Source organism: Hyla sarda, chromosome 4, assembly GCF_029499605.1.
Source record: "Hyla sarda isolate aHylSar1 chromosome 4, aHylSar1.hap1, whole genome shotgun sequence".
Lineage (NCBI taxonomy): Eukaryota > Metazoa > Chordata > Amphibia > Anura > Hylidae > Hyla > Hyla sarda.
Window position 1 is genome coordinate 100,021,360 of NC_079192.1, and position 12,578 is coordinate 100,033,937.

The window sequence follows — 12,578 nt, forward strand, 5'->3', positions numbered from 1 at the left end:
TAAGACCCAGGGTGTCGGGACGTACCGTTACGTCATGGGTCCTGTAGGGGTTAAAGGGGTATTCCAGGCCAAAACTTTTTTTTTTTTATATATATATATATCAACTGGCTCCGGAAAGCTAAACAGATTTGTAAATTACTTCTATTAAAAAATCTTAATCCTTCCAATAGTTATTAGCTTCTGAAGTTGAGTTGCTGTTTTCTGTCTAACTGCTCTCTGATGACTCACATCCCGGGAGCTGTGCAGTTCCTATGGGGATATTTTCCCATCATGCACTGCTCCCGGGACGTGACATCATCATTGAGCAGTTAGACAGAAAACTTCAGAAGCTAATAACTATTGGAAGGATTAAGATTTTTAATAGAAGTAATTTACAAATCTGTTTAGCTTTCCGGAGCCAGTTGATATATAAAAAAAGTTTTTGCCTGGAATACCCCTTTAAGCAGGTATCCCAAGATAAACCACCAGGGGATAGGTGATAAGTATCTGTTAGTGGGAGTCTGTCCACTGGTATCCCCAATATTCACAAAAAGGCAATTCCCTTTCCCCCAGTGTAAATGGAGTCAAGCATGTACTCTAAAGCTCCATCCACTCTTTATAGGATTTATAGAAATAATGGAGTACAGCATTTGGCATCTTTAGCAGTCCCATTAGAGAATAAATGGCAGCTCTGCACATTTTTAACCACCACTCCATCCACACAGGGGAACAAGGGACCCCCATTCTCACCATCAGTATGTGTGTCAGAGGTCAGACTCCTACCGATCAGATACTTACCAATTGTCCTGCAGGAAGGTGATGAGTTCTTATCTTGGGATACCCCCTTTAACTGTTTACACAGCCACAGTACACATATGAGTGCGGCATTTCATTTCCCTGGAGCCCAATAAAGGAACCTTTTTAGTCTGAGCACCAGGATAAATCATCAGGGAAAGCCTCTTTAAAATCCACATTACAGCCACAAGGCCTGGTCCCCTATAAATCTTCTCATACTAACTTAGATGACCATTGTTTTAACAGAACTGTGGGGTTCTTGTGGTCATATTGCAGCTTTTGAAATCTGGCCTATAAGTAATAGCTACAAAGTTAAGGCAGCAATGTTACAGAGTATTCTGAATATAGGTGCACAAGTAACAAGGGTTAAACTAAGACCCTGCAGTGATAAAGCAGCACTCCCACTGTAGAAAAAGCTTACTGTGGTCTGATTACTCCAATATATACATGCAACATTTCATCCCTTTATCTTGTTTGATGAAGGCCCTATGGAAGATTTGAAACGTCACTTGTACACATTTTCCAGTAATATTTTTTTCTTTTACAAAGGGGTTGCTGTTTTTATCATTTTTTGGCCTCTAAGTAAGATGCAATACCTTTAAAAAGGCACTGTCCCCATACAATGTTGATATGTTTCTGATATAGTAATTCTCTGATAAGTATGTCTAATATGTGTCTTAAAAATATTGTGGTTTTTACCTTATATTTGGCCCCTATAATTCCAGCCACTAGATGTCCCTACACAGGCTAATTTGATATATTGTTTCTGGCTGAGTCGTCTACGTTTTCTCAGCTTGCCATCTGGGTCCCAGCGGCAGGAGCTGAGAGACAGAGTCAGAAAAAAAAAGCGGATACAGCTTGTGTCCCTGCTAGGGAGAGGAATGCAGGAGTAGTGAGCAGGTACAGAGCAGATATCTGGCCAGAGCTAGAATCAGCACAGATAAAAGTGACAGGAACATGGTCCTTGGGTGTTATTTTCCTTGGTGACAGGTACACTTTAAAAAAACTTTTGACATATGAAAAGTCTTTATCAGTCGGGGGCTGGGTGTTCTGACCTCCACCAATTACTAGAACGAGGCAGGTGAAGTGCAAGGCTAAGAGCTTCCATCTCTTTCCTCACTGCAAGAGACAGATTTTATAGTAAGGCTACAGAACCCATCTTGTGCAGCAACAAAAGAGACTGGGGAAGAAACGCTTAGAACATAGTTTAAAATTAGAAGAGCAAAGGTTTAACCCCTTAATGACCAAGCCCATTTTCACCTTAAGGACCTGGCCAATTTTATTTTTGCGTTTTCGTTTTTTCCTCCTCGCCTTCTAAAATCCATAACTCTTATATTTCCATCTACAGACCCATATAAGGGCTTGTTTTTTGTGTGACCACAAATTGTACTTTGTAATGAAACATCTAATTTTACCATAAAATGTACGGCAAACCCCCCCAAAAAAAATTTTCAGGGAGGAAATTTAAATGAAAACCAAAATTTTGCACATTTTGGAGGGTTTTGTTTTCACACTATACAATTTACAGTAAAAATGACACGTGTTCTTTATTCTGTGGGTCAATACGATTAAAATGATACCCATGGCTAGATACTTTTATATTTTTGTACCACTTAAAAAAAATCTAAAACTTTTTGTACAAAATCAGTAATCTAAAATCGCCCTATTTTGACCACCTATAACTTTTTCATTTTTCCGTATATAGGGCGGTATGAGGGCTAATTTTTTGCGCCGTCATCTGTACTTTTTTTAGATCATTTTTTATTAACTTTTTTTTAAAATAAAAGGTGACAAAAAAGCAGCAGTTTTGGACTTCTTTTATTTTTTACGTTCACTCCATTTACCGTACAGGATCATTAACATTATATTTTGAAAGTTCGGACATTTACGCACGCGGCGATACCAAATATGTTTATTAAAAAAAAATGTTTACGCTTTTTGGGGGTAAAATGGGAAAAACTGACAATTTTCATTTTTTGGGGGGAGGGGATTTTTCACTTTAAATTTTTACATTTTTAAACTTTTTTTTTTTTTTTTTTTACACTTTTTATGTCCCCATAGGGGACTATCTATAGCAATCCTTTGATTGCTAATACTGTGCAGTGCTATGCATAGGACACAGCACTGCTCAGTATTATCGGTGATCTTCTGCTCTTGTCTGCTCGATCTCAGACCAGAGCAGAAGACCCCGGGAGACGGCCGTAGCCAGGTGAGGGGACCTCCGGCCGCCATGCTGGATGATTGGATCGCCGCGGGCGATCCGATCATCCAATCAAAGTACCGCAATGCCGCGATCTGTATTGATCACGGCATCTGAGGGGTTAAAGGCGGACATCCGCGCGATCTCGGATGTCGGCCATTACGGGCGGGTCCCCGGCTGCTACTAGCAGCCGGAACCTGCCGTGTATGACGCGAGCACCCTTCCGATGCTCGCGGTCATACACAGGATGTAAATGTACTTCCTGGTGCGGGAAGTCCCGCCAAACCAGGACGTTCATTTACGTCCGTGGTCGTTAAGGGGTTAAAACTACTATAAGGAGATATTACCTTTCTGAGAGAGTAGTAAATGCATGTAATATCCTTCCTGCAGAAGTGGTCAATGCAGATACAGTGAAGAAGTTTAAGCCTGGGATAGGCATAAGGCTATATAAGATGGGGACAAGGACTATTTTTAGGATTCAAAATGTTGGGTAGACTAGATGGGCCAAATGGTTCTCATGTGCTGACAGTGTCTATGATTGGATATACACTTCTCCTGCCTTGTTCTAGTAAACAGTGATGGTCGGAACACTGGGTCACTGGATCCCTTTTTCAAGTGAATGTCTACCCTTGAGCACCATTATGTTTTTTTTCCCACCATCTAAACGTATGCAACATTTTGAACGGTTTCTGGTTGCATTTTATAAGATCTTTTGATCATACTGAAATGCTTTAACGACTTTTATAAAACAATTTAGTTTCTCTAAGAAAAGGTTAAAAAGAACAATTTTTACAAAGTCCCTTAAATATATCATAAATATACAAATATCGTGGCACATATAAGATGCAGTCAACCTGCCCATCGCTTGCAGTTCAAACACATAGAAAACACTCTGTAGTAGAAAATCAGTCATCTGCTGTTCTCTTTCATACAAATGTGCTTTAAGTAAAAAATGTCATCCACCCTATGCATACAAAATTTAATTACAAAATCCGAGCATGGTGGGGTCATTGGCTTTTAACACCCCTTATTGCACCAGTGATGTGCTACGATGTGCTATGCATATTTTTATGACGTGAATGACCTGCAGTGTTGTCACAATTTAGCATGGTGCCCTATGGGCAGAGCAGGCACTCCCTACCTGTAGGTGCACCTGTAAAAGGAAAACTGAGAGCAGGGTCACTCACACTAATCATACAGGTAGATAGCGCAGGTGATGCTTCTTACCAGGTGAAAATTGGTGCAGCTGTTCCGGAGATATTTATCTTGCTGGTAATATGGTTTCTACTTCTTATCTGCACTGGAGGTGGCTGCTGCTGTATGTGTAATGCTTTCTCCTGACTGCTCGGGCTATAATCCCTCCCCTTCAACTGAAAACTCCTCCTCCTTCACAGACATGTTGAGAAAGTAGGATGAATATATTTATGGAGGGGCGGGGTTATTATCATAGTAGCAACAAGATGAATATCCCTTGAACGGCTGCACAGATTTTCACCTGGTAAGTGTTTTAATCAGCATTACCCACACTGCCTACCAATATAATCAGGTGAGGATGGTGACCCTGTCAGTTTCCCTTTAAGAGATCTGAGGTTGGATTTCTGAATGGCACAGTAGGAATTGTATTTGGAGACTCAGCCCTTGATGTAATAGTGCTGTAAACCAAACTGCAGTTTGTAGTGGAATCTTTCTCATTCGATGGTTACATGGCCGCACAAGTCTTTGGGGAAGAATCATCAGCATTTGCCATTCTTCTGATACTCTCTGTGGAAGATTAGGAAAGTTAATAAATGTAAGCAATTGATCAGCCATAACATAAAAACAACCTGCCTAATATTGTGTAAGCCCCCCTTATTCTCTGACCTGTTGAGGCATGGAGGCCACACAACCTCTGAAGGTGTACTGTATGGCACCGAGCTAATGGAAGCAGATCCTTTAACAAGTTAGGGTCAATAACAAACATTTAACATACCATCCATTATTTATGATCACAACAGGTCACAAGACTGAGACCTGATGGGAACGAAACATTTGACAAGTCTGGGTGACATGTCAAAATTTTATATTAATAACAGTAACGCTTTAAGTCCTGTAAGTTGTGAGGTGCAGCCTCCACGAATCAGACTGGTTTTTCCAGCACATCCCACAGATAAATGATCAAATGTTCCTTAAGTCATTCTTGAACAATTTTTGCAGTGTGGTAGGTGACATTATCCTGGTGAAAGAGACCACTGTAATAAGGTAAGACCACTGCCATGACGCTGTATACCTGGTCTGCAACAATGTTTAGGAAGGTGGTATATGTTAAAGGGGTATTCCAGGCAAAACCTTTTTTTATATATATCAACTGGCTCCATTGAAATCCAAACAGATTTGTAAATTACTTCTATTAACAAATCTTAATCCTTCCAATAGTTATTAGCTTCTGAAGTTTTCTGTCTAACTGCTCAATGAAGATGTCACGTCCCAGGAGCTGTGCATGATGGGAGAATATCCCCATAGGAACTGCACAGCTCCCGGGACGTGAGTCATCAGAGAGCAGTTAGACAGAAAACAACAGCTCAAGTTAAGAAGCTAATAACTATTGGAAGGATTAAGATTTTTTAATAGAAGTAATTTACAAATCTGTTTAACTTCCCGGAGCCAGTTAATATATAAAAAAAAGTTTTGGCCTGGAATACCCCTTTAAAGTAACATCCACATAAATGCCAGGACCCAAGATTTCCAAGCAGAATACTGCTTTGGGCACCCATGATCCTGTTTCTGGTTCACACCAATTGTTCTTTAGACCACTTTGGTAGGTATTAACCACTGTATACTTGGAGCAACTCACAAAACCTGTCATCTTATAGATGTTCTGTCCCAGTCTTCTAGCCATTGCAATTTTAGACTTGCCAATTTGTTCACTGCCTAAAACATCCCAGGCATTAAAGGATGCCAGTGCCAAAATGTGGTCAATGTTAGTAGTGCCATGTTATTGCTGATTGGTGCATATGTTAGATTTATATATTTTACGAATATGTCTGCATTCTTTCTTCTTTATTGTTACTGCTGCAATGTCAATTCCTCTGGTGTAGATTATACAAGGTAAAGCATTATGCAGCTTCATTGCCTGTAAAGAAAGGGCATCCCAAACCCTGCACAGTGAGAGACAATCTTATTAGCTTCCCTCTGCTCTGGATAAATGCGGGATCCATTCTAGTAACTCAGAAATTCCTAACAGTGTAAAGCCTATGTTTAGACTGACTGTAATAAAAAAAAAAAAATTAAAACCTGCACGCAGACTGCACCTAACAACAATGTATATAATAACACAAAGATAACATACAGATAGCTGTGAGTTTTTAATATTATGCGTTTGTTTATACCAAAAAGATATTCTATATACAAACTGTGTGTAAACTGTTCTGGCCACATGTCTGCCAAAATGAAAAAAAAAAACTCACAATATATGATCTGTAATAATAGCAAGAAAAAAAAATAAAAAAATTGGTGCCGTAAAATTTTTTTTTTTTTAAGTTGCTATGGCTTGGGCATGTTAACTAGGAATTTGATCTTCAGAATTATAAAGCCCGTCCCCTTCTTACATAGTAACATAAAAGACAAGAGTCCATTAAGTTCAACCTAAAACTCTACTGTGTTGATCCAGAGGAAGGCAAAACCTTTATGAAGCTGATGCCAATTGCACCATGACAGAGGAAAAATTCCTTCCCAACCCCAATATGGCGATCAGAAAAAAATCACTGGATAAACATCCTATCCATATAAATCTAGTAACCATAACCTGTAAATGTTATGTTTCCAGAAAAACATCCAGGGCCCCCTTGAACTTGTTTATTGAGTCAGACATCACAACATCATGTGGTAGAGTGTTCCATAGCCTCACTGCTCTTACAGTAGAGAATCTCTGTCTGTGATGATGGTGAAACCTTCTTTCCTCTAGACATAGAGGATGCCCCCTTGAGGTTGAAAACATGATCTGGCCATGTCCAACACACACAGGTGCATGGCATTTTTTAAAAGAGCTGAGATACACTGTGTCAGTCAGACATGAGATTTATCAAAATCTGTTCAGAGGAAAAGTTGCCCAGTTGCCTATAGAAACCAATCAGATCGCTTCTTTCATTTTTAACAAGGCCTCTAAAAAATGAAAGAAGAGATTTGATTGGTTACTATGGGCAACCTCCCGATAAGGGGAGGTTTTAAGCTACTATTTACTGACAGCAGCCCGGGAACAGAAACTACAACACAAAGGGGGAGATTTATCAAAACCTGTGTAGAGGAAAAGTTGCTGAGTTGCCCATAACAACCAATCAGATCACTTCTTTCATTTTTCAGAGGCCTTTTCAAAAATGAAAGAAGCAATCTGATTGGTTCCTCTGGAAAAGTTTTGATAAATCACCCCCTTTATGGTCTATTCGCACGTACAGTATTCTGCGCAGATTTGATGCGCAGGATTTTCTGCTGCAGATCTCAATGTAAAACTCAATGACTGAGCACAGCTTCAAATCCTGCACATTAAATCTGCGCAGAATACTGTATGTATAGACCCTTAAAGTGTATTAGAAAAGGAGATTTTTGTTTACTTACCGTAAAATCTCTTTCTCGAAGGATCTATTGGGGGACACAGACCGTGGGTGTATGCTGCTGTCTCTCGGAGGTGTGACACTATGGTAATAAAAAAAGGCGACTCCTCCCAGCAGGATATACCCCCCTTCAGGCTCTGAGCTAATCAGTTTACGTTCCAGAGCAATAGGAGGAGACCAACAGGTCAAAGAATAACCCCAAACTGTCCGAGAACCAGAAGAAAAAAACATAACTGAACACACCCTCGGACAGAGAACCAAAGAAAAATCCCAAAAAGGGCGGGAGCTGTGTCCCCCAATGGATCCTTCGAGAAAGAGATTTTACGGTAAGTAAACAAAAATCTCCTTTTCTCTATCGGCTCCATTCGGGGACACAGACCGTGGGACGCACCAAAGCCGTCCCTTGGGTGGGCAGATAAGCAGTCAGGCAAACGGCCGATCCACTGCCGCCAGCAACACTTTACGACCCAGACTAGCATCAGCCGATGCGAAAGTATGAACTCGGTAAAACCTTGAGAAAGTGTGCAAAGACGACCAGGTAGCCACCTTGCAAATCTGCGAGGCCGAGGCACTATTCTGGGGAACCCAGGATGCCCCAACAGAACGGGTAGAATGAGCCACAACCCTGAAAGGAGGAATCTTCCCCTTACAGCGATAGGCTTCCGAAATGGAGGACCGAATCCACCGAGAAATGGTGGCCTTGGAAGCAGGTTGTCCCTTGCGACAACCTTCCGTAAGGACGAAAAAGGAATCACACTGACGAAACGAAGAAGTGATGGAGAGATAATACCGAACAGCCCGAACTACATCCAGCTTGTGTAGTAAGCACTCCTTAGGATGAGAAGGAGCAGGACAAAAGGACGGGAGGACAATGTCCTCATTGAGATGAAAGACCACCTTAGGCAAAAAGGAAGGATCTGGCCGGAAAACAACCTTGTCCTGGTGGATCACCAGAAACGGAGAACGGCAGGAGAGAGCTGCCAATTCAGACACCCTCCGGATGGAGGTGATCGCAACAAGAAACGCCACTTTCCAAGAAAGGAGGCGGAGAGACACCTCTCTAAGGGGTTCAAAGGGTGCACCCTGGAGGGCACTCAGAACCAAATTTAAGTCCCATGCGGGAGAGGGTGACCGATAAGGAGGAACAGCGTGCACCACTCCTTGAAGGAAGGTCCGGACATGAGAATTAGAAGCCAGGGGCCGCTGGAAAAGAACAGCAAGGGCCGAAACCTGACCTTTAAGTGAACTGAGAGACAACCCCAGTTCCAACACCGACTGCTAAAAGGAGAGAAGACAGGGAACCGAGAAGGTTACCGGGGAGAAGTCCTGAGCTTCACACCAACGAAAATAAGACCACCAAGTACGATGGTAAATTCTTGCGGAGGAGGGCTTACGAGCCTTGAGCATGGTGTGAATGACTTGGGAAGAGAACCCGCAGGCCCTCAAAACCGCGGTCTCAACCGCCACGCTGTCAAATGCTGCGACTGTAAATTGGGGTGGCAAAGAGGACCCTGAGAGAGCAGGTCCGGGCGGAGCGAAAGGCGCAGTGGAGTGTCATCCAGGAGCCTGACTACGTTGGCGTACCACGACCTTCGGGGCTAATCTGGAGCTACCAGAATGGCAGGGATGTCCTCTGCCTTGAGCTTCCTCAGCACCCTGGGAAGGAGCGGAAGAGGAGGGAACAGATAGGGTAGGGCAAACCCCACCCAAGGAATCACTAGGGCGTCCACGGCCAGAGCCTGAGGGTCCCGGGACTTGGACACAAAAGGAAGGATCTTCCGATTGTGCCAGGACGCGAAGAGGTCCACGTCCGGAATGCCCCAGAGGTCGCAGAGCTGCACGAAGACCTCCAGATGTAGAGACCACTCGCCAGGGTCGGGTGAGGACCGACTGAGGAAGTCCAAGTCCGCTTCCCAGTTGAGCACTCCCGGAATGTGAATCGCCGAAATGGCCGGAACCTTGCTCTCCGCCCAGGTGAGAATCTTGGTCACCTCGGCCATGGCTGCCGAGCTGCGAGTGCCGCCCTGTCGATTTATGTACGGCCGTGGCGTTGTCCGACTGAACGTGGACAGGACGGGACTGAAGACGGGACTCCCAATGAAGAAGACAAAGAAGAATCGTCCGTAATTCCAATATGTTTATCGGAAGAAGGGTCTCCTGGGGAGACCAGAGTCCCTGAACCGTCCAATCCCTGAACACGCCGCCCCAGCCGAAAGGCTGGCATCCGTTGTAACAACCTGCCAGTGAAGGGGAAGAAACTACCGCCCTTGGAGAAGAAGGGGGGAGCGGAGCCACCAGAGCAGAGACTGACGGACCCTGCGAGGGAGAACAATCTACCGATCGAGGGACAGAGGAGACCTGTTCCATCGAGAGAGAATCGCCAGTTGAAGGGGGCAGCAATGAAACTAGGGTACGGCCTCCATAGTTGCCACCATCCGACCCAGAACTTCCATACAAGTGCGAATGGAGACTGAGACCTGGGTCCGCTCCCGACCGAAGTGCCAGACGTTTGTCCGGCGGAAGACAAATTTGGGCAGAGGCCTTGTCGAATCGAAGTCCCAGTACGATGGAGGACTGACTTGTCCCGGTTGACCATCCACCCGAAGTGAATCAGAGTGTGGAGAGTGACGTCCAGAATCTCCAGAGTCTGGGCTCTGGTTGGAGCCTTGATGAGAAGGTCGTCCAGATAGGGTATCACCGAGATTCCCCTCTACCGTAACAGGCCCAACACTGGCGCAAGGATCTTTGTAAAGACCTGAGGAGCCGTGGCTAGACCAAAGGGGAGGGCTAAGAATTGAAAGTGCCCCTCCGGAACCGCAAAGTGGATGTACCGATGATGGCCTGGAAATATTGGCACATGGAGGTAGGCATCCTTGATGTCCACCGATGAAAGGAACTTCCCTTGTTCCAGGGACGCCACCACCGAACGGAGAGATTCCATTCGGAAGTGGCGGATAAGAAGGTGACGGTTGAGACGCTTGAGGTCTAGGATTGGTCGCACAGAACTGTCCTTCTTGGGGACCACAAAAAGATTTGAATAGAAACCCTGAAACCGTTACCCTGGAGGAACGGGAACAATAACCCCCTGGAGAAGCAGAGACTGGAGAGCCGCTCGAAATTGCTTCTCCAGAGGAGGAGACCGGGGGCCCGGGATCGAAAAAAACGATCCCTCGGAAGGGAGGCGAATTTGATTCGGTAAGCATTGGACACCACGTCCCTGACCCAAGAGTCCTGAATGTGTGAGGTCCAGATGTCTCGAAAGAGCAAGAGACGACCTCCCACCCGAGAAGAAACCGCGGGTGGGGGCCTCACTTCATGCATAAGTGGGTTTGCGGTTGCCTGATTTGGGCGCAAAACGGCCAGACCGGTTTGAGTCTGACTTCCAAGACGGGCGTGCCCGGAACGAGGGAGCCTTCTTGTGCCGCGAGGGCGCCTGCCCGGACTCTTTGCTGGAGCCAGAGGTTCGAAAGGACAAGGACTTCCTTTGGGAAGTAGGGCGAGCCTTATTTTGAGGTAATAAGGTGTTTGCCAAAAAGACGGCCACCCGTAAAGGCAAGCTCAGTGAGAGACCTTTTGGAAGCAGAATCCACATTCCAAGCTTTAAGCCACATAGAGCGGCGGAGAGCCGCTAGGTGACCCACAGCAAAGGCAGAACAACGGGCTGACTGCATGGAAGTTGCGCACAGGAAGTCCCCAGCTTTAGAGCATTGGAGAGCCAGAGCAGATAGATCCTCTGGGGGGGAGGGGGGGGGGGAATCCCGCTAAGATATCCTGATGGAGCTTTTGGCACCACTCCGACAGGGCCTTGGACAACCATGTCGAGGCGAAGATGGGAAGAAGAGAAGAGCCAGCTGCTTCAGTGGCAAACTTCGCTAAGGATGCTCCCTTCTTGTCCGTGGGATCCTTGAAGGCAGCGGCATCTGCCAGAGGCAGTGTAGTCGCCTTAGAGATCCGGGAGATTGGTGGATCCACTGAGGGAGGGGAAACCACCTTAGTGACAAAGTCCTTGTCAAATGGATAACGTTCTTGAATCGTCTTGATTCCCGGGAACCTCTTGTCTGGATGTTTCCATGCATATTCCAGAATGTCGTCAAAGTCAGCGTGAGAGCTGAACCTTTGAGGTGCTGGCTTAGCACGATGAAAGGATACTCCTGGATTGACATCCGAAGATCCTGGGTCCTCTTAAGTGAAAGGTTTCTCTTATGGCTGTCACCAATGAGTTCACCTTTGCAATTGAGTCCGAGCGGTCCTCTGAGTCAGATGCCGGCTCGGAATCCTCGTCTACCAGTTCACCAGGGGAATGTGAATGAGTGGAGGCAGTCCTGGAGGGGGGCGACCCTGACAGGGTACGCGGCTCTGGCGTGGCAGAGCGGCGACTCCGAGAACGTCCTCTGGAGGAGCGACGTTTGTGCCCAGATGACAGGGGGGGGGGGGGGCGGGATGTACGAGGGGAATGCTCACGTCTATCTGAAGACTCAACGAGGCACCCCTAGTACGCTTGTGAGAGCGTGAAGTATGTGGAGACGAGGAGCGGGCTCTCTCAGAGGCCCTGCGCAGGGAAGACCCCTTCAAGGTGGACACCACTTCCCGGGAGGCCTCAGCCACCGAACGGGAGACTTGGGTCAAGTCAGCCATATACTGGGTCAGGGAAGAAACCCAGGCTGGTGGAGCGGCTGAACCCACCGGAACCGAAAGGGCATCAGGGGGTAGGTACCAAGGGGTCTGGGGGAGCAGTGGAGCAAGAAGGGCAAGTGGGCTCAGCAGAGCCAGACATCTTGGTATTACAGTGCTTACAGACAAAATAAGTCACTGAAGTTCCAGGTTTCTGTTTAGAGGGAGGAACAGCTCTGGGTACGGACATAATGTGAAAAAAGACAGGAACTTTCTCACCCTAGTCTGTGTCCCCTGTCAGCTGCAGTGAGGAGAACTCGGCTCCGTGCAGCTAGAGTGAAGGAACAGGCCAGCCAATAGGAAGAGAGGGGCGTGCCTGAAGCAAGGCACTAACTAACTGACCCCTTCTT

At 45.7% G+C, this 12,578-nt stretch overlaps 1 protein-coding gene across 11 annotated transcripts in view; it reads right to left on the bottom strand.

Moving 5' to 3' along the window:
• Positions 1-359: 359 nt before the first annotated feature.
• The window catches only part of ANKDD1A (ankyrin repeat and death domain containing 1A), a 78,936-nt gene continuing 66,717 nt past the window's right edge, over positions 360-12,578 (bottom strand). For all 11 annotated transcript variants that reach the window (XM_056571766.1, XM_056571771.1, XM_056571770.1 and 8 more), the window contains one exon: positions 360-4,735. In XM_056571766.1, the coding sequence (XP_056427741.1) occupies positions 4,674-4,735 (62 nt within the window). In that variant the 3' untranslated portion in view covers positions 360-4,673. The remainder of the gene's footprint in view (positions 4,736-12,578) is intronic.